The sequence below is a fragment of the Salmo salar genome, chromosome ssa10 (genome assembly GCF_905237065.1).
Source record: "Salmo salar chromosome ssa10, Ssal_v3.1, whole genome shotgun sequence".
Classification (NCBI taxonomy): Eukaryota; Metazoa; Chordata; class Actinopteri; order Salmoniformes; family Salmonidae; genus Salmo; species Salmo salar.
Genome location: NC_059451.1, coordinates 88,320,794 through 88,343,850, shown reverse-complemented (window position 1 = coordinate 88,343,850; position 23,057 = coordinate 88,320,794). Strand labels below are relative to the sequence as shown.

At 43.5% G+C, this 23,057-nt stretch overlaps 1 protein-coding gene across 4 annotated transcripts; it reads right to left on the bottom strand.

The window, feature by feature from the left end:
• Positions 1–1,892: 1,892 nt before the first annotated feature.
• LOC106560820 (membrane-bound transcription factor site-1 protease) lies at positions 1,893–22,726 on the bottom strand. Of its 4 annotated transcripts, none has more exons than XM_014124150.2 (23): positions 22,159–22,485; positions 20,299–20,425; positions 15,789–16,336; positions 13,250–13,510; positions 11,600–11,854; positions 11,359–11,469; positions 11,019–11,245; positions 10,863–10,930; positions 10,623–10,725; positions 8,190–8,341; positions 6,955–7,116; positions 6,652–6,796; positions 6,336–6,524; positions 5,922–6,094; positions 5,597–5,712; positions 5,245–5,401; positions 4,355–4,479; positions 4,135–4,212; positions 3,872–4,012; positions 3,605–3,736; positions 3,396–3,522; positions 3,083–3,213; positions 1,893–2,903 (listed from the first exon to the last, which is right to left on the bottom strand). In XM_014124150.2, exons 3-23 carry the CDS (start codon positions 15,976–15,978, stop codon positions 2,686–2,688), a joined length of 3,261 nt encoding a protein of 1,086 aa, XP_013979625.2. In that variant the 5' UTR covers positions 15,979–16,336; positions 20,299–20,425; positions 22,159–22,485; the 3' UTR covers positions 1,893–2,685. The 4 variants fall into 4 exon arrangements, 3 of the variants coding, with proteins under 3 accessions (XP_013979625.2, XP_045544159.1, XP_013979624.2); XM_045688203.1 differs by having other exon boundaries at positions 11,645–11,854; positions 22,159–22,479; XR_006757021.1 differs by having other exon boundaries at positions 2,792–2,903; positions 3,396–3,496; positions 22,159–22,726.
• Positions 22,727–23,057: the final 331 nt, after the last annotated feature.

Sequence of the window (23,057 nt, the reverse complement as noted above, 5' to 3'; positions counted from 1 at the left end):
ACATGTACAAACTGTTAGTGCCCAATATTAATTACTAAACTAGAATCCTTAATTGAAACAATAACAAAGCACCCTTGGGGCTAGAGAAATGTAACCACTCAAATTCATAGAGCTATGGATGCAAGCACTGACCATCCATGATATCAAATGTATAATTTTAACCATGTCTTGAGGCTATACAGTATACATTTACGTTGTTTAAAAACATTGACGTAACACATGAGGCATTTATAAGTGGGTATATATATCATAAGGACTTAATTAACATGATCCACACATCCTTGAAGAGTGCACGACAGTGTCTTTTCCCCCTCAGGAGGCTGAAAAGATTTGGGATGGGCCCTCAGAACCTCAAAGTTCTACAGCTGCACCATTGAGAGCATCTTGACTGGCTGCATCACCGCTTGTTATGGCAACTGCACTGCTCATGACCGCAAAGCGATTCCAGAGGTTGGTACGGAGAGCGGAAGGCCCAATACATCACTAGGGCCGAGGTCCCTGCCATCCAGAGGGGTATACTTCGATTGAAGCTAGATCTACTCAAGCTTTTATAAATTTAGCAAGCTTTAGTGATCTTCACCCATACTACGAAGGTGAATATTGATCGTGCAGCTGCCACTAACTCAAGCAAGGTTAACTGCAGCACTTCTAATAGCCTTTTTCACACCATAGCCTGCTGAATTTGCAAGATAATTTTTCATTTTGGCAATAATGAAAATGCGGCACTGCCTCAGTGCCCCTGGGTTGATGTTTCAGCATTGTCTCAATGAAGAGTTCGGCGTTCGACATACACGCACAGTTACAAGCTTGCTAGAGTTAGCGGCAGTCGTACGAGCAATATCCACCGTCATAGAACAGATGAAGCCGGAGCTAGAATGTGAAGATAACTGAAGCTGACTAGCTTTAGAAAACCCGGAGTATATCTAGCTTCAATCGTAGAATACCCTTCAGGTCTGTGGTGGTGAAGCCTGTAGGTATGAATTTGCTGACTGTCATATTCGGAGATGTCAGCAGGGGAAATCGTTGGCTACTTTTCCTGGCTGCTGGGAACCTTCCAAGGGAAAAGAGGGCATGTGATTTCACGCCACAAGATTTTAAAAATCCATTCACCACAGATCACAGGGTCAGTTCCCATGTTCTCCAGGTAATTAGCATCCATTGTGGGCTGTCATCCGAGAGGGACCAGTGACATTTTCACAGGCTATTCTCCCCCATTAAAAGTGGATCAAGCTGGGGATTTAGCAGGACCGCCCAGCCCCCATCACCTTTAATGGAATTAGTCTACTTCACAACCAAGGACGCGACTGAATGGGCGACAAGGCGACTGATCCTCAAGACAGCTCTGATGGAAGTTGAGGCAGGCTATAGTGGGATGGGGAGTTTTAGCATCTCTGGTATGGGATTACACTACAGAGATCATTTGTACACAGTTATTCTGATATGTGAACCACTTATCAAAATGCAGCTCTGTAGAAAATCCCAACCGGTGCATTCACACTTTTCATATATAACAATGACGCTGTGTGGGACACTAGAGTTTCAAACACCAAAGTACATGAATGCAAGAGTTGTCCTTTGAAAACTATTTGACCATGACTTTGAGGTAAAATATTTGATCATTGATCAAGAATGTAGCCACATAGGAAGACAGCTATTTTACCAAGAGGGATTGTATACCACTCACTCACGCTGACAGATCATGACAAGGCCATTCATCTTGTTTTAGCTGAAGATTACATTTCAGATGCTGTTGTTGAAACTGATCTTCAGTTGCCACATATGTTGATAGCACACTTAAACCACTTTCAGACCTCAAGTGGTTTATTGTGAAGATGGGTCCATGCCCATCTGTTGTGTAGATCCATCGAGGCACCCAGCTACATGGCTCAATGTCAAATGAATGGGAAAGATAAACACAATATAATTTAATCAATTCAGATGCTGCCTATCATTCCCATGCCATTTGGGATGGGGCAGTATATAGATGACAGAGGCGTGGGTCATCTTTGACATTAGAACACCTTTGAAAGCTTAAACTTCGGATAAGTTTAGATTAAGGTCTTGCACGTCGTAGCTTTCCTCAACATAGTTTAACACAGATTTCCCAACTGTTAATTTTCTGAATGACAAACATTACAAAAATAAACAAGGGACCCAAGGCTTTCACTTTATAATTAATTTGAAAAGTTTGCCAATGCTACTCCATTAACAGTTAAATCATGATGGATATGAGAATGCCTCACCAGAGCTCATTATACAGAATATTAAAACAAACAAGACAAGCAATTAAGCAACTCATAATCGCCTGAACAAAAAGTACTAAATAAGGATATCAGTACATCAATTGTCCAGTTAATCTGACTTTAAAAGAACACAGGGAAGATGAGGCCAATCGGGGACGATGCAAATTCAAATACAAAAAGTGGACAGACATTTCAATCAAACTCCATTTGGTCAATGGAAAGAAAAGCTCCTTTGAAGAGTGGAGGCAGGATCCTGTGGAAAACATTGACTGGGTTTGTAGGCTGCATATTTCAAAGTCAAACAAACTGCCTATGAATCTTCATCCAACAGCCCCAACTCAAAGGCAGAAGCACACACGGTCTCAACATCTCAGCAATAGTCTTCCAGAGTTCAGGGCCTTGTGTACTTTGGCTTAATAATCTGGTGGTTGGAAAGGCAGCCTCACACTGTGGGGTTCTTGCCTGTTGGTGCCAGTTGTTGCTGCTGCTGCTGCTGTTGAAAGTAAATTGGACGTTTGACTCTGGGTTTCCGTCGTTTGGGCTTGCTTTTGGATTTGGTGAGCTGCACCACAAAGAAGGACAGCACAACCATGGCTCCCAGGAAGGCAAACATGGGGATGGTCTGGCCCACTTCCTGGTTGTAGCATCCTGGCATTATACCTGGGGAGATGACATGGGTGTCAGCGGTCACTTAGTAACTCTGGAGGCAGGAAGCAACACATATTAGCATTGTCAAAATGGACAGTGCCCAGACAGTTTTACAAACGGACTCAGAACACAGTACCTCTGAAACATGTGCTGTTGAGCAGGTGATAATGCTACTCGGTATGTATTCTCACCTCCAGGGATGTCCCAGGCTCCACTCTCCCCAGGAGACAGAGGCCGGACCTGAGGTCTGTAGTTTCTGATGTTGGGCAGCACCACTTTGTCCATGTCAATAGATAGCAGCTTCTGGTGCTTCCATAGGTTACTGTGTAACAAAGGCATGGATGCACGTTACGACACTTACTTATCAATATGGAGGAGATTAACAGTTGAGTGTATTCAAAATAATCTCCCCATATGTTTGATAGAAAATGGATGGAAATGAACAAAGGAAAAACACTTCAGGGGTAGGGACATTGTTACATGGCTTAGAGAATCGGCACACACCTGGGTGCCGTTTCGTTAAGTGGCTGTGGCTTGGACCATGACAGGTGAGGGCAGGCAGGGAGTGGGCGTGGCTTTGGGTCTCCCAGGTGAGCCTCCAATACCTTTGAATACCGATATAGATGATTACCTGGAGGAGGAGGTGGATAGCTACTAAGTGTGTAAAGCTGAAACAAGTGCTGAGCTGGATATGTTTGAAGGCTTTGTCTTACCCTCCAGTCTCTCTGGCTGGGGGCGGTCGGAGCCAGGGGGAGGAGCCACCCTGCTTTTGGAGTGGGTGAGACTGGGAGGTGTCAAGCTGTAGGAGGTGTACTGCAGGAGAGCATCCAGTAGCCAGAAACAATCTATGGGGGAGGGAGACAACGGTCAAAACCACACCAACTGATCATTTCAGATAAGTTTAAATCTTTACATTTTCAATAACTGACAGTTTCTCAGATATGGTTTTAGATATCTGAAAATGCAGGTGGGGTCTCTACCTTTCTGCCTGTGACTGTCATCTATACAGTTTGAGTCTCCGTAAAGGGCTATCCGACCTCCCCCTTCAGACGGTGTTTGGTACATTCCCAGTATGGGAACACCCTCCACAATCGCAGTCTCCTGCTTCAAGACTTCCAGCCCTTAGGAAGAAAAAGAAAGGGGGGGGGATATGTGAGAAAGACAAGAGAAAGGAGAGAAACAAGAATATACAGCAACATTTCCATGGTAACAGCTGTCAGGTGGAAGTGGGTGTTTGCAATACCTTGATCCTTTAGGGTCATGGCAATCACAATCCCATCTTCTGGAAACTTTGCAATACTGCAGCCTGATGCATAGTACACTGAGGAGACAGATGAGTTTAAACATTACACTAAATAATATAACATTTATTAATCCATCTCACCTTGATTCATTTTCTAGATTTATCCACAAATGAGTGACACAGCGAGTGAATGAGGGTGTGTGAGCGCGTGTGTTCTTACTGTCGTGGTCTGCCATGGTGAAGTCTCCCTCATAGAGCCCATCACTGAAGGCCATCCCCCATACAGAGATCAGATCATTCAGAGCTGGCACGTTGGCGCCCCCTGTGTCTGGCATCCACCATTGCCTGAGGAGAACATATTCAACCCATGAGAAGGGATACAAATGAAAGGCCAATTCTAAAACAGATGGGTTAGCTGACGTCACGAAAACGATGTGCACGTATCGATGGGGCAGTGTGTTGCTATAATTCTAGATGGTCAGATAGCTAGCAACAATGACAAGAAGCTGCCATGGGGGAATCGTAGATGGCTCATTTCAGCTCGTCTCGTTATTGATACCATGTCTTGTTTTGACTGACGTCATGTCTATGCTAATATGCTGGGCATCGGCATACATTTCAGCAAATAAACACCTGTTTCAAATAAACGCTGCGTCTAAATTAATTGTTTATGAGGTTACCATAGACATAGCTCTGAAGCGAGAAATCTGGGGTATATGATAAGGCAGCCTAGTCTTTGCAAGTCAGATCTGCGATGGATTTCTTATCTTTATACTGGTCCTACTAAATCACAATAGTGTGGTAGTCTAACATTTTTATTAAGCAAAAACTGTGTGCATTAAGGAAATGGACGCCTGGTTTAGTTCCTCGGCATTAGGTGACTCCTGAGATTGACGGCTTTCTCGTGCCTGATTTTACACCCCATCAGCACTGGCATTCGAACCGGCAACCCTCTGGTTGATGTCCCACTCTTCTAATCTCGAAGCTACCGCCATCCCCTATTGACACAGGCTATGCTGAGGCTTGACGCCCTGTCTGTCCTTTGATGTTTTAATGAGGTCTTTAGGAGAGAGATTCAGAGAAGATACAAAGTGGGGTTATAATACCTACCTGGTGTTTTCATCGTAGAACTTGACTTTCCTCATGACAGAAATGTTGTACCAGTCACTGAAGACGATGAGAGACAGTCCCTTATCAATGTCTCGCCGCAGCTTGGTTATCTCCTCTGGAAAGTACTCCTCTTCACTGTCCACCATCATCAATGTCCCTAAACACACACAGGAAATGTCAGCCCGAGACCAGATACAGAAAAACAAGCTCTGCTATGCATGCGGAGGCACTGGAACTATTGCTGTAAGCAATGACAGCATGATAAGCCATTCATTCATTTGCTGCTCCCCCATATCCCGCTCTAAAATATGTTAGATCACAATCAACTGACAAAGATTTCAAACATTCTCACCATATTGACTAGCATCAAAGCAGGTGATGGGTGCACCCAGAACCTCCACAAAATAACCCATAGTCCTCAGGTGCTGGTACATGTCCCTGAAGTTGGTGTGAATGTGATCTCCATTCCTACAAATTATTCAGACAAAGCCAATATCAAGACACCAATCACAAAAAAAAGCAATGATTGTAAAGGGGAAAAAGGTCTGGCTTGCTCTGAAATGGCACCCTCTATAGGCACGTTTTAAGAATTGCACTGCAATGACCCCAAACAGCCTAATCTTCTCTCTTAAAACTAAACAGTGATACAGAGCTAAATAGCTGTCCAAAGAACTCACCAGTCCAGTGGGTCATTCTTCATGCGCAGGTTATCTCGAGGGAAGTAGCCAGGCGGATAGCGCAGGTTGTGGTACTGGTCCCACAGAACCCTCTTACTACGAGGAGGAGTGGCCACTATCTTCACCTTGACTGGCAATTTAACCGTAGAGGTCATCTCCCCATCCACCTCAGACTGAGGAATTAGACAACAATGAGGGTCAGAACATTGAACCATTGACCCAGGATACAGCAAGCTACTTTGCTAGTAGGTAGCTTGCTAACTAACCCTAACAGTTAGGATCTAAATATTGTGCTCTCTGGTTATAAATCTACATTAGAGGATGGCAGTGTGAGATTACAGAAATAACATAAAAATAAAAAAGTGAATGGTGAGATATGGTAACTATGCAAAACATATCCTGGTTATTACTCACATTATTCCCAACAGGCGAAGACACGGTCACCATCACATGACCCTGGGCAATCCGCTCCCATGATGCAGATTTCTTGGCGACAGAGATGGAGACTGCCAGGTATCCAGCCCAGGGCCAGAGGACTGGCGAATAGGAGACTGCCACATCAATGTGGTCACCATTCTGTGGTAGGTAAGGCTGCCAGATGGGCTGGAGAGCACAAGAAAGGAGAATGTCAACAAATGGGAGGATGACACAAAAATAACACAGCATGTCAGATCAATTTATATTATTTATGTTTTGACATGCGACCTAAAGCCTTCAATACAAAATAAACCTTGTCCAAAATCCTGCCAGTCACACCCATGCCATTGAGGATGGTGACGTTGACGATGGTGGGCATGCCACCGTAGTAGATGGGCTGGGAGCAGTAAGGCCACATGTAGGGACACTCAGTCAGGTCGATGTAGCTGGGACTGAGACTAAAGACAAACAAAATCAACATGATCAGGTCAGAGTTATGAAAGTGGACCGCTGGACATTGCTAGAACCTTTCAAGAAGTTAAAAGAGTGAACATATAACAAAGTGAATACTATGTAAAACAAAGTGTATGATGAGTGTGCAGTGTGTGTGCAGTACCTGGCCTGGGGTTTGTAGCTGTTGAGGATCTGGTAGGCTCTGATGAGGTCCAGTTTTCCATGGCCCTGTTCAAACATGTTGACTCCAGGAAGCCTCCGTGCTGAGGAGATCAGAGCCTGCTTCATACTGGCTGGGTTCACCAGCTCCCTGTTCAACACCGTGCTGTAGGAGGGACACAGCTGGGTTATTAACAACTATTACATTAACTTTGCATTATGTTTCAATGATCAATAAAGATGAGGAATAAAAAGCAGAGCTTCCATCGGACTCAACAGCTTGCTATGAGAAAGAGAGGGATGAGGTTTTAGAAACAGACAGAAGGAGAGATGGAGGTGCAATAAACCCATTTGTAAGAGACGTGAGAATTAAACTCAGTCTGGATCTTAAGAGACAACCATAAGTTGAGATAAAAGTGAAAGTGTGTCAGCTCCTTCCCTGGATGGAAAGTAGATTGATACTGCTAAATGTCTGTGTCCTTGTTGTTTTGAAGCGAAGGATATCTATCGATTTCATTTATCCCAAACGGTCCACAGGAAAAAACAGCATCATCAGACCACTGACACAGTCTTTCTGTTAAATTTTAACTGCATCTTGAACCTGAAAACAATTGTTGCAATTCAGCCGATAACACTTAGTCTGTCACTAACACTGCGAATGAGGTGTTCATGGTCTCTTAAAGAAATACTGCTGAGTAAGGTGTCTCCTTCAGAAACTGCCTCCTTCAGAAACTGCAGGACAAGTAGACTAACTTATCAAATGCTTTAATGCTACTAGGCCTATACATCAGACTGTAGCATAATGTTTACAGACACAAGATGTATGACGACCCATTGAGATGTGTTGTAATGGTAATTATTGAACCAAATAAATTGAGAGTGAACTGCTGGCAGACTATAGAAGAATGTTCACCATTAGCCATGTTTCAGCAGAAACGAATAATGCCTCTGGTAGGGAATGCAGCAGCCACTCCTTGTTAGAGTATGTTCTGAAGTTATTCTGCTCACAGACAAAAAGCAACAACGTCTCTCTCACAAAGCAAAGTTTGACCATGAATAATATATTGTGTATGCGTGTTGTGGAGAAAGTGGGGGAGTGCTAAGAGCATGCGGGAGGGAGGGGCCAGGGGAAAAAGGTGTAGACAGCCAGGCAAGGAACAAGCCACAGACTTTTTCATACACACACACACACACATGAACATACAATCTGTACCTTAACAGGTGAATTTAAGAACTCACCTCACCAGTAGGGTCACAGCGCCTGCCACCACAGGTGATGCTACGCTGGTTCCTGAGAGAGAGCGGCAGCCCTCCTTCATCCCTGAGCCCCTCACCCCAGAGCCATAGGTCACAATGTCAGGCTTCACTCTGCCATACCCCCCGGGCAGCTCCTAAAACAGCAGGCAGAGAGAATCATGTTGAATAAATAGTGAGTATAGGGGGAAGAGGGAACATGGGAGAAAAAAAAAAAGACACTTGCAGCGAAGCCGCTCAACATTTCCATTACATTCAGTCATCTAACAGACTCCCATCCAGAGCGACCCACAGAAGCAACGCCCTGCTTAAGGGCACGTCAACAAATCTCCCACAAGATCAAAAACCTTGCCCCCCGAAAAAAAAACCATAATAAAATACAAATAATTCCTGTGCACGTGTGAATGCATGTGTACACGCGTACAAACACTTGCGCGGCATCAGCCTCAGGCATACAGGCATTAGATTAGTGTCATTCAAACAAACGTATCACTATTTCTTTTCTTACTTATCTTTGACCGTCATTCTATTCCCCGCCCAGCAACTCCACATCCCAACCCTCAGCTTCCCTCAGCCCATCCCACCGATCTCTGCTGGCCACCCTCTTCAGATTTTCATACATCTTTCAACTATGCTGTGATGTTTAGCATACAATTTGAATCTATCGAATAGTATCCACAAATTGAGAGTTGAAGAAAAATACTTTTACTTAGACCGCAGCAGTCTAAGGTACTGCAGACCCGTGTTCGATCCCAGACTGTGTCACAGCTGGCCGTGACCGGGAGACCCATGAGGCGGTGCACAAGTGGTCCAGCGTCATCTGGGTTAGGCCGACCGGGATGTCCTTGTCCCATCACGCTCTAGCAACTCCTTTTGGCGGGCCAGGCGCATGCACGCTGAACTCGGTCACCAGTTGTACGGTGTTTCCTCCGACACATTGGTGCGGCTGGCTTCTGGGTTAAGTGAGCAGTGTGTCAAGAAGCAGTGCAGCTCGGCAGGGTCGTGTTTCGGAGGACGCCTGGCTTTCGTCCTTCACCTCTCCCGAGTCCGTACGGGAGTTGCAGCAATGGGACAAGACTACCTACCAATTTGGATATCACAAAATTGGGGAGAAAAAATGACTAAAATTAAATAGAGTATTAGTATATTGGTAAATGACTGACCAGGTCTCCCAACAAAGCTATTTCTACGGTCAATTTTAGATGAATGCTTTTTCAGTCATTCCTGAACCTGAGACCAGAAACATTCTACCTGAGGGCAAGACCAAAACAAATCTATTGATTCTGTATCCGCACAACAAAATCTGCAGAACTGCGATGATATGCCCCAAATGTTCAACATTTTGTTGGTAGCAAGAATTCTGTACAATCATTTTAGCTGAAAAGCACAAAGTCTTGAATCTTACATTGTTTTATATATCAACTCATACACCCTGTACAATGGAATAGGTACATCAAAAATCTCTTCCCAACTATTTTGCAATCTGTATGGCACAGCTGTCAACATCCTGGTCCTCAAATGAAATTGGTACACTTTCCTATTTGTATTCCTCCGCCAGTTGATCCTTTATATTGGACAGACCAGGTCCCTACCAGGTAATGCTGTCATCAATTTGTTGTAATCTTGAGCAGATAACTCCATAAAAGACATAACTCCACCATCCCAACTTACAATATCATTTTTTTTTTTTAAATAGCTTTTAAAACATATTTTCCATAAATACAGCTCTTATCAACCAGCACATTTGAGTTCAACCATACATTTGTTGTAATATTTGTTCTATCTTTTCAGGGAGATGAAATTGAAACCAGCTCTGCAATGCTTGTTTGAAAAAGGTTTAATTTTCAATTAATGAGACATGGCAATCTGCACAAAGGCATAAAGGCCATTTTTAAACAATGGATAAGCTTTTCTTAGTAATCTACTTGAGAACCGTTTAGGATTCATGCAAAACTTTTGTATAAGTGAAACTTTTAGATTAAGGTTTAGTGCTTTTATATTTAATAATCTCAACCCACCCAATTCATATTCTCTTTATCTTGTCTGGTTTAGCGTCCCAGACAAAGCAAAATACCTTTTGCTCATATTATTTGAAAAACAAATGATCAGGAGTAGGCAGTGCCGTAAGTAAGTAAACTGAGATATAAATGAGGAATGCAAACATTGTCATATGTCCCACAAAAAAAAGGCTATGAAGTGCCATATGCTGCCATACGGTCCGAAAACATCCAATTCCTCCATCTCAGTGTTTTCTATGGCTGAGTGTCAGAGACGGGGGCTGCAGATCACAGGGTTAGATGTCTAGTGTGGAACTGATAACAGGTAAGCTGGGGAACAGAGTTCAGTTTACTATTACTGTGAAAGGTAAGAGTACACTGAGATAAACATTTGAGAGGTTATGCTGTTAGTGGGACGTACCCATGTAGTCATCCCCCGTGAGGAGAACCTGGCAATGTTGTCCTCAAAATCTATCCCACGGACCCCAATCACATCCATCTGATCCGCTGGATTGTTCAGGGTGCTAGGATACATATGGAGTTGTAATTATTATTTTACATATATTTTCATCTTGGCTTTCCTTTAAACGAATCTGTATCTTGTAATAATCAACGCTACGCCCTTTTGGCCACCACACCTCCTCTCGGTGTCAGAACACACCCATATAGTGGTCCATCGTTCCCAATGGCAGAGACCATGATCACTCTGTTAGCAGTCAGCTCCCAAACCTGGCACACACAAACACACATTTTCAGTAAAAAAAACTTTTAGAAAAGTAAATCAGTTTAAATGCTTTTGGGATTCTTTATTATTCACCTTATCAACAAAGGGGTGGTCCATGAAGTCTGGACCGCCGATGCTGAGGTTTAAGACATCAATCTTCTTCAAAATGGCATAGTTAAAGGCATCCAGGAACCAAGAGGTGTAGGAGACCTGATTGTTGGTGAACACTCTGAAGATGTGAAGCTCAGAGTCAGGGGCAAAGCCCTGGCACTCTCGCATGCTGGCAATGACCCCTGCCACAAAAGTACCATGTCCCAGCCCTGGAGAGAGAAGGACGAGACCAACCTTAGTGTCAATGGCCACAGCACAGAAACAGATCACATTCCTAAAACACAAGGAGAGGAGAGGGTTAACTTAGTACCCATGATCTTACCATCATCAAGTGTATTTTCATTGGTCCAATTGGTTCTCTCCTTCACGTTTTTAAAATGTGGATGTTTTTCGATGAGTCCTGTGTCAAAAACAGCCACCTTCACTCCGGAACCTACACAGAGAATACGGACAGTTAGAATCAAACAGCAAATAAATGTACACAAACTACAACTGCAAGATGTACACAAGACACGTTAATGTAAACAACCACAAACACACTCATTCAACTGTTTACACACAACCTGTTATTAACCAGACAGACAGTGTCCCCTGCTGTCTGTCCTCACCGGTGTGTCCCAACTGCCAGAGGACATCAGCCTGCAGTATCTGGGCCACGTGTCGAGGGATGGCTCTCAGTAGCCTCCGGCTGGAGTGGCGGCCCGTGGCGTGCCAGAAGCCCAAGGCCAGAGACAGGCTAGTCCGGCGCAGCGGCCGGGACGACTGCCACTTCTGGGTCCAGCGGGTGTTGTTGTTGCAGGGTGCCCCGGAGTCCGGCGCTGATGGGCAGGGATGACAAGAGGAAAACGTCAAGAACAATCGTTGCTGAAAAAGGCCAAGAGTGAAAAACAAACATTCAGTCATACATTGGTAGTGTTTGCACAATATTGAGAGAAATTGATAGCTCCCCAATGTGATAGGAAATCTCTCTATTCTGCATACAGTGAAGTAACCTCTTTTGTTCTCATTTAAAATAATCTGCATGTTAACGAGCTACTGAATTTAGTTAATCATGAAGAATACATGAGCTCGTTGAACTTGATTGGGTTCCAAATGAAACAGCACTCCGTGACCAGACCATTACAATATTCAGAGACAAGATATAGGAGATGGTGGTGGGTGACTAACAAGCACAACTGATCGAATCATGTGAAATGGCCCTATTGCACTAACAGTCTTCAGTGACACTGACAGAGCTGCTGATGTCTCCACTATGAAGTGTAATTATATTACACTCTATTCTCCTACAGTCACTCCAACAGATGATGATACCGCCACTGCCTACTCATAATTATTACCACCTCTAAATGGATCCAGGAGGTCAACATGTGGAGATAACTTTAGTCTGATTAATGTCAATGGAATAAAACATCACTGAAAACGATGAAAAGGTTCATCAACTCACATCACGAAAGGAGAGCACTGTGATTTTAAGTGCACTCCCCTTCCATCAAGTTCATTTTAAATGTCCCCTTTCAATTAAATCATGTTTAAATTGGTGGCAGTTAGTGGTACTGGTGTTGGTTTGTAGTGCAGCATGGTCATTGTGGTGGTGAGTGGATCCAGGAGATGCACTACAGATGCAGACTAGGTGGTGGGAGGAGGACTATTTAGGGCTCTGGGGTGGAGGAGGCTCCAATGTGCCCAGACACAGCACTCTCATTCCAACCCAGATCCTGAGAGGAGTTTCTACCAATCCCCGGGCACAAACAGTGCTCTGGAGCTGCCCCACTGTTGGTTAGGAGGTAGGTGCTGCATGATATATGATCCCTGCTAAACGTCTAACATGTCCAAACACAGTGACAGAACAGAGCACTGAAACTGCCTGGAGCACTGAAACAAAAGCACACTGACCAAACTAAAGCTACTGTGTAGAAGAGATAAAATAAGCACCAACTGACTGAAAGGAGGCTGTGTGTATGGAAGCAGTTTGGTGAGTGGACATGTGAGATCGAACAGTTTCATGACACGGTTTCAAGTGAGGGACAATAACATGGTGAGTTTACCAGGGGGAAAGACTTGGGGGGGTGATCAAACACAGAAAAACAGGACCGGAGGGCAGCTATACAACTTGACACACATGTGGGATATGGGGACAGTCCATATGACAAAGCGTAAAGTATATGGATCAGTTAAAACAAGAAAAGCAGGGCTGAGTGGAGATGGAGACTCACAGTCAGGCATATACTTGAGTGTGCGGAACACCTTGCGCTGGGGCGTGACCCTCTTTATGTAGGGGTGGTCCTCCAGGGTGAGCAGGCTGCTGTGAGAGGCCTGGCGGATCTGCACCACTTCAAAGTCACTGGGGAAGTCACTGGCTGGGTTCTCCCGGAGCACGATGCCCCAGTCCAGGGCCTCGGCGCTCCGCAGAGCACTACTGATGAAGTGACTGCGTGCCTTGGCTGTAAAGTAGCCATTAAATGCCACAATGTACTCTGGAAAAAGAGAGAACAGGGTAATCATTAAACATCTCCAGGGTAGTTGTGCTTCGGCTGTGGGACATTCCAATGTCAACGGATTTATATGTGGCATTGCCATTTGGGGAGAGAGATATAGGTAAAACGAATTACTCCATTGGTTTAAGTTGTCCATAAACCTCAGGGTTTGCCATTACAGTCACTGTAATATTCTCGTTTCTAGAAAGAAAATTGCCCGGTTACATCTCTGGGCTGGTACAGTGATACCCTTCAAGTCTGCACTTCCCTTGGATTAAAGGACACAATAGTGCAGCGTTATACTAGCAGTTCCTCTGCTGTCACTTAATTGCAATAGGGAAATATAAAGCCCCATTACGTTTGACTGACAAACAACTTCAATAACATCTAACTAGACGACTACACAGTTCTTGAGAATTAACACTAACCATTGAGCAAACGAAAATAACCAAAACAGTGAAATAAAAGCCCATAAGAACAGCAATGGATGACAAAAGGAGATCTAGAATGAAATCATACTGAATAACTTTCAGTTAGCTACATTGTGCCATTGTACAATTGCACAGACCCCTGGGGCGTGGTACCAATGCAGCTTAACTTTCATGAATTTAGTACGAATGTGTTGGCAGAGACAAAACTACAAGCCAATTCTTTATTAACTCTGCACAAGGCCCGTCACATGATCTTGACCACTTAGCCCAACCACTCTGTCATGATGACCCCTCGCCCTGCTTCACAATGCACTGCTCTCATTGGGTCAGTAGGAATTCATTGAAAAATAGGCCTGCGGAATATAAATACCATGTTATATTCAGGCATGGTGCTCAGCCAGCAGGGCTGCACAGACATGCACCCCAGACAGACTACCCTGACTCAAGCACTGCACATTTAAGTGGAAGGAGTGTGGTATGTACGCTCTGGGACAACAGCCAATGAATACTCCACCGAACAATGAAGGATCCAACAACAGTTTAGCTAAAGCCCTCAAACTCAACTCTGGCCGTGTCTAGACTTGACAGTTCATGCAGCTTTAGTATTCTGACCATGGAATTCCGAACATGTCATGCATCTACACCTACATTTAAATGAGTCTACCGGCGCCATATTCAAATAGCAGCATGCATTCTACAAACGGTGGAATAGGTGAAATATGACAATACCACAACAACTGATGGCAGTAGCTAACTACTGTAGCTAACTACTGTAGCTAGCCAGCAAGCATGCTAGCCAGCTAGCATGCTAGCCGGCTAGCAAGCCAGCCGGCTAGCAAGCCAGCCGGCTAGCAAGCCAGCCAGCAAGCCAGCCAGCCAGCCAGCCAGCCAGCTAGCAAGCAAGCCAGCAAGCAAGCCAGCAAGCAAGGCTAAAGGGATTGCAAACAGGTTAGCATAACTCCAGCCAAACAATATTTTTCTAAATATTAGCTAGACGACTAGCATTTATGAGTCCAGCAAACACGTTCATCACACACTAGGAAAATATTTCCTCCAAGTTATAATTAAAAGGTGCCGCTTGGTCCCAAAACACACCTTTGAGACTTGTGGGAGTAGTGCTGATGACGTCGCCCACTGTACGAGCTTTCGGTAGCCTGATTGCATCCGGACTAAGGAGAAATCCGCAAGATCTGTACACAATCCGACCACAAATCGACTTGTGCGTCTAGACCAGTCTTTTCAATGCGATCTTCGATTCTGATTGAAGAAGTCGCATGTAAGTGTCAAGTGTAAACATGACCTCCGGATCTCGAAGCCAGTTCCACTGCTTTTTTTTTTTTTATTCCCCTCTAATCAGGAACTGATTTAGTGGACGCAATAAATTATCAGATAGAACAGAAAACCAGCAGGCTCCAGACGTTGAGGCTATGAGTTGAATAACCCTGGGATAAAGTCTGCCAAGCCATGTGGGAACCTCCAGCCAGAGAGTAGAGAAGCTTGACAGTGATAGTCCTGCCATGTGCACGTTGTGATATCAGTCTGTGGTCAATGAGTGACAATTCATTGAACAAACACCATAAAACAGAAAGATAAACTTGACTTACATGTCGTAAATGGCAATCACCGTAAAGAGAATGTGGCCTGAATATATCTCACAAACATGATCTGGCTTTGACCCAAATAATGACAAGACAAGGTGTTGTTAGGGAATGGCGAGTATGGACTAAGGACCTTGTATGTCACTCAAGATTTTTCAGAAGTTCCATAGTAGTAGCCAAGAGGCAGCCCTCAGTATTAGCTGCCTGGCATTGGTGTTCTAGTATGTAAACTACAGTAACATAGCTTACCATGTTCGACTACTTTGGTGGAAAACTTCAGTTTCACAGTGAGACTTGAGCAGTTGGAACTATGGGTCTCATCAGGGTTGGAAGGGTAGATGGAGGATGCAGCCTCATCCCCTTCCTCTATCCCCGCTAGAATGAACCTGCCACATAGCAGAATCACTAGTATGGAGAAACATATAGGCACCAGGGTCATGGTCCAAGCTTTCCTTTTCTGTTCACTAGAAATAGTCTGTATCCCTCCAAGCCCAGAGCAGGTCTCCTAGCAGCCAGGGGAGATTTTTTTAACATATGACAAGACAAAAATATGGCTATGGCAATCATCAACAACATAGTTCATGTCCAGCGCTCATCGGTGCCCTTCTTGCACACGGCCTGAGCATCTTTCATTTCTTTCTGCGTTTCCTCTCCATCTTTAAAGTCCAGTGTGTTGATCCTTCAGCCAGGCAACTATCAGGGATCCATTTTCACACACAGAGGAGATCCACAGAGGCAGATGAGGACGGTGGTTGTGTAGTCTAGAGAGTTCCCCTGCAGATCTTTTCCTCAAATACCTGGAATGAAATGGAAGACACATTGTCATATTAACAGGACATAATAAAATCTAATGCACACATATGCTTCAGCAACTTCATGCTTTCCATTCCCCAATCAAATCAATCAATACTGAACAAAAATATAAAACACAACATGTAAAGTGTTGGTCTCATGTTTCATGAGCTGACATAAAAGATCCCAGAAATTGTCCATACTCACAAAAACACTTATTTCTCTCAAATTTTGGGCACAAATTTGTTAACATCCCTGTTGGTGAGCATTTTTCCTTTGCCAAAATAATCCATCCACCTGACAGGTGTGGCATGTCAAGAAGCTGATTAAACAGCATTGTCATTACACAGGTACACCTTGTGCTGGGAACAATAAAAGGCCACTCTAAAATGTACAATTGTCACACAATGCCACAGATGTCTCAAGTTGAGGGAGCGTGCAATTGTTCTGCTAACTGCAAGAACGTCCACCAGAGCTGTTCCCAGAAAATTGAATGTTAATTTCTCTACCATAAGCTGCCTCCAACATCATTTTAGCAGTACACCCAACCTGCCTCGCAACCACAGACCACGTGCAACCACGCCAGCCCAGAACCTCCACATCCGGCGTCTTCACCTGCGGGATCGTCTGAGGGGAGGGAGAATTTCTGTCTGTAATAAAGCCCTTTTGTGGAGAAAAAAAACTCATTCTGATTGGCTGGGCCTGGCTCCCCAGTGGGTGGTCCTATGCCCTCCCAGGCCCAACCATGGCTGCACTCCTGCCCAGTCATGTGAAATCCATAGACTAGGGCTTTATTTATTTCAAATGACTGATCTCCTTATATGAACTAACTCAGTAAAATCTTTGAAATTGTTGCATGTTGCATTTTTATTCAGTATACTTAGATTCTATGTAGCCTAGTTTTGGAAGGGTAAACTATTGTACAATGTAATTTCAGTAGTTACAAGGCGACATAAAATCGGAATGGGGTGGTTAAACGGACCTCTAAGCATTGGTAACGCTCTTTTGACGTAATTGACTTCCACTCTTGCAAGGAAATCCGGGGAAATGCCAAAACTCAGCCACAAAGGCTTGGCCCTAAGGGGGAAAAAAAATCCCTCATCATTGGCATAGGTCAGGAGCCTTAAAACCCCACCCTCTAAATCACAGACCCTGGACAGGTGGGGTTTAATTTCCCTTCGGCATCCTGAGGTATAGACCCTTCCAAAGACATTATACCACTAAGGCAGTCTTTTCCTGGAATATATGGACAGCTCGCTCCCTCCCATTGTGCACACCAGATGGGGCTTTCTGAGACCCAAACTAGTTCAGGCTCCGGCTGGGAACAGTCTGCTGGGTTAAAAATAGGGCTGTAAAGGCTTGGACACACTGGTAGCATTAGTCGTCCCGAGAGTACTTAGCACATCTGAACTGAGTGCCAAACGTAATTAGTCAGACATCCACCAGTGAGTGGTCCCTAAAACACACCGTGCCGAACAAACGGCAGATCAACAGTCGGTGTGGTGTGTGTGTGGTCCATTAAGTCAGATTAGACTAGAGCCACGTGTTAACATGAGCTGACATGAGAAAACAACATCAAACCTCTGGGTACGTCATCCCCTCTTGGAACAATTTTCCTCAAAAATAAAGATGAATCAGAACCATGTGGGTCAAAACTTTATTTTGCAAATGAACTGGGACAAGAGTCATGTTTTCAAGTTGTTAGAAGTTACATCCCAAAACATATACAACACAAATGTCTCCTAGCCTCCCACACATAGGCTACTTTCTGTTCCTAACACGAAAACTGAAACTAAATAATATAAAAACGAAATAGAAATGTTTTTCTAAAACATTAAATAAAAACAAGTAAAATGGATCTGAAAACTAAACTGAAACTAATAGAAATAAAAACTAATATATAAACAAAACTATAAATGGAGTGGCTGCGGTTCCGTATTTTCTGGAAACTCAATTTGCCTGGCTAAAGAGAAAGATCTCTGTGCATGTGCAGGATATTTTTTTCCCGTAGCTGCTGCCCAATCCGCTGCCTACGTAGCTGGTGCTCAGTACTCAGCTGCTGCTTTGCCCTCCTTGATCGGTGATGAATGCCTTTGTCTGGTGTAGCCTACAAATGTAATGTTATACACAAAAGGACATGGTCGACATGTTCGAACTATTGCATTCCATGCCTCAGTAGGCTTTTAATCAGAAGCGTGATTTCATGTTCTTTGATCAGGTGGAGAGTTGAGGCGTCCGCATGCTTCCCAGCCGAAAACATTTGGTAGAGTTTGTGAATATATGACATTTACATTTTAGTCATTTAGCAGACGCTCTTATCCAGAGCGACTTACAGTAGTGAATGCATACATTTCATTTCATGCATTTTTTTATTATTTAAAAAATAAAAAATAATTGTTGTACTGGTCCCCCGTGGGAATCGAGCCCACAACCCTGGCGTTGCACACACCATGCTGGCGTCGCAAACACCATGCTCTACCAACTGAGCCACAGGGAACTGTGACAATATTTTGTGGTGTTTTGTTAGTTTTGGACTAAATTGTTTATCCCATCCCTAAAAACCTACTGTTTTTCTGCAAACGCACAGGTCCTGTGAGTAGTGGTGGGGAGTCGACTCCAAAATAATAGATTCCTCTATTCCTTGCCCGTCGACTCCCATTTCTGGATGTCAAGATAGCGGAATCGAATCCGACTCTTAAGAATTTGTATTTTTGCAACGGCGGAAACTATTCTCCGTAGACTACTTGAAGAAAACAAACTCTTGCGTCTTTCACAGCAAAGAGCAAGCGAGCGAGCTACAAAAAAATAATAAAAAAATGCACAAACTAGAATGCTATTTGGCCCTAAACAGAGAGTACACAGTGGCAGAATACCTGACCACTGACTGAACCAAAATTACTTTATTTGCACATCGTTACAACACTGTATACAGACAAAGTAACATTTGAAATGTCTATTCCTTTGGAACGTTTGTGAGTGTAATGTTAACTGTTCATTTATATTGTTTATTATCCATTTCACTTGCTTTGGCAACATAAACATATGTTTCCTATGCCAATAAAGCCCCTTAAATTTAAATTGCGATGGGAGGGGCACAGCCAAGCATACTGTAGGTAGGCATGTCGGCAGACAGAACTGTGCATCGGTAATCAAAAGACGTAGGCTATCGCAATGCTGTATTTTGCCATTTCTTGGCTTGCAATGTCACTAAAGTAGGGGCTATCAATTAGTAGGCTGAGCTATTCTACACAACAGACCAAAGACCAAAACACACTAGCGTTTTTTCACAGCGAAGAGAAAGAGGAGCAGGCGAGGGAGAGAGGATCGGGGCAGGTAGAGAGACAGTCAGAACCCGTGCGCATAGGCTTTATTTTTGTAATCTGTATCTAGCAATGCCTTGTAAATTCACCAAAAGTATATATTAGTCTAACAATGAGTGTGGCTGCTATTCTTCATAGTGCCAGTAAATTGAAGTTGAACATAGCCAAAGCATCATTTTTATTAAGCCTAAATGTGAAATAAAAAGTATTGCCTATAACTTATTTAACAAAACCCTGGCTGGCTGTTGACGAGCGGATAAGAGGCGAAACGTAATTTAGATTAAGACATTAATGAGCGAGCTAGGACGGAGTCAATATAACTATTTGTTCAGCACTTTTGAAATGTACAGCGACAGAATTCAGAACATGGGCCGTTCTTACAGTATTCTCCCTGTACACCAACTCAGAACCGTAGGAAAAAATAAAGGGGCATATAAGCAGACAATGAAAGCTCTTACAATATTCAATGATTACATTTCTCTAAAACAGGTTATGTGACAAAATGATTAAGGTGATGCACATGGGCTACTAACAGCTTACTACACAACATACACTTAGTATTACTTTCTTATCTACAGACAGTATACATATCTCCCGGGCATATTACATAATTTATGCAGCAGCATACAAGGCATTTTTGGACTCACCTTGTTGTGATGTGCTCACTTGAACAGGAAGGTGGCGTGGAGGTCCTCCGTGGGCAAATTTTGTCATCAAACTTGGTCAAAGTCGGCATTCTCTAGATTTATTGTGCTTTCAAAACAACTGGGAACTCTGAAAAAAACAAGGTCGAATCATGATGATGGAGCTCTAGAAAGAGGCCAGAGTTCCTGACTTGCAATTCCTAGTTGGATGACCATTCAAAACTTATTTTCCCAGTCGGAGCTCTTTTTTTTTCTGGGTTCCCAGTTGTTTTGAACTCACTAAAATCAGATTTCCCAGTTCGTGGTTTCCAGTTGTTTTGAGCGCAGCATGCTGGATTGACAGCATGGTCAATGTTGAATATTTATCCTTTTAATCTTGGAAAAGAGACCCTTAAACTGAGACTTGGGACCACACCCACTCCACTGAATAGCAGGCTAGTGATTGCTTTGCTATGCTTGCAGTTAGCCACTGATTCCTTCCAAACTACTCATTGTTGAATTTGCAATTTCCAACTTGTGTAATGTTTATGTCCAATGGCCGATGAGCACCGATACGTTTTATCTATAATTCCTCTTAATTATTTATCTTCATATGACAAGGATTGTAAAGGATTTTTCAGTAGATTGTCGACTTGATTCATGATAATGACTGCTAGCTTGCTAGCTAATATTTTGAAAGCGTGATGTTGACAATCAAAGCTACTGTAGATAACGTGATGACGTCACTTTACCTGTGGCCAATTACCTTGAGCCTTCTTGGATGGGCACTTCTAATGTAACTATTTGGCAGCACCCAAGGGGCTTGAATTTTCTAGCTCTCCCCATAGATTTTGCACTGTCCCCATGAGTGAGAACACTGAGCCAATCACGGCGCAACTAGAGTACATGACCACCCTTACGCTCCTTATTTTCCGCTGGCTGGCTAGGCTGAAACACCTGCATTTTGGAGTTACTCAAGAAAGCAAAAAAGAGATCATGTTTGTATGCAGCTTTATTAACTCAACGAATTGTTTTATTCGGTCTTGTGTGTAGAATAACTCAGCATACTCATTAATAGCCCCTACTTTACTGAATTTGCGCGAGTCATTAAAATACCAGAAATTGCGAAATACAGCATTGCGATAGACTACATATTTTTGATTACCGATGCACGGTTCTGACTGTCTGCCTGGTGGCCGATATGCCTACCTATGCCTGGCTGTGACCTTCCCATCTCTCTCCCCCCTAGCCCGGTCTTTCTTTGCTGTGAAATACGCAATACTTTGTGTTCTTGAAGTAGGCTACAGAAAATAGTTTCCTCCGTTGCAAAAAAATACTGAATCTTAGGAGTCGACACCGTGATTCGACGGGTAAGGAATCGATTTGAGTCGACTCCCCATCACTAATTATACTTCACTCCAGCAGCAATATTTTTCGTAAGGGGACAGGGTAGTGGGCTTGATTCTCGGGACCATCCAGAAAATGTATGCACGTATGACTTAAGTCGTTTTTAATAAAAGGGTCTGCTAAATTAGATATTATTGTTGTGATTATATTATCTACATAGCATACCGCTACCACAGCTGCGTTTGCTAAAACGCACTGAAGTTCCCAACAATACGCTGTTTGCGAAGCTGCACAGCTCACGGTTGCCAGTCAACTAACTAACAAATGAAGCATTTCGATAAAATACATTCCATTGGCTAGCTAGCCCGCTATTAGATAACTAGTTATCTAGCCCATAGTAGCCGACAGTGTCAACATATCAATGTTTCTCTCGTCGCGTGAAACGCAGCTAGCTAGCTAACACACATAAGCTAGCTTGCAAGTATTCTGCTATCATAGCTAACGTTATCATTTTACCTGGTTGAAAGATATACTCACCTTTAATTTGCCAGCCTGAATAATTTAATATCATATTGTATGGTATTGGCTAGTGAGATTGGTAGCTGGCTTGGTCTCAATCAAAAACAATAACTTCACAGCCGCAGAACACTGACGTTCAGATAGCTTAACCATCATCATTCAGCAGCAACAGAGACGCCTCTACGCCAGGCTACGACATTAGCTATCTAGCCATGCCTGCTGGATGGGATGGAGATTGCACTTCTTCTTTATGGGGTTTAACGGCGGTTGGCATCCGATGTGTTGCAACTCCCTTATACTTTACTTGAAATAGAAAAATGTACTAAATAAATACCCTACCATCTAACACTATACTCACTAATTTCAAAATTATATAAAATAAATGAACACCCCCCTAATCCACTAATTAAATGTATTTATTCCAACCTCATGCCATCACCCTAAAGGGATTGGACATCACCACTCAACACATCCTGTACCTCTGCTGCTGTCAAGTCCTGCACACCCAAATACATCTCTGCATCTGCCACCACAAACTCAATTTCCTGAGACTTCCGATCCATCCCTGCAGTACAATTAATAACCATTGCTATAAATGCTGTTACCCCAGTTATCACGCATTTCATTGGTGCCTTTTTCTTACTTAACCCCATTTGTTTTACTTTAAGCGCATTCTTCCTCTGCCCAACAGAAACACAAACAATGATCCCTAGACCACTTCTAGATACCCTCACCGATTCCATATGACCCACCTCCTTTTTCACCCACAGTGAAACCACAAATGAATCAGCCAAAAGGCAAGAATCCACTTTCTCCATAAACTTCAACCCTGTCACAGACTCTTCTTCATCCTGATCCTCTGTGCATACCTCGATCTCCGATGAGTTTACCGCACCTACCACCTCCGATACTTTACC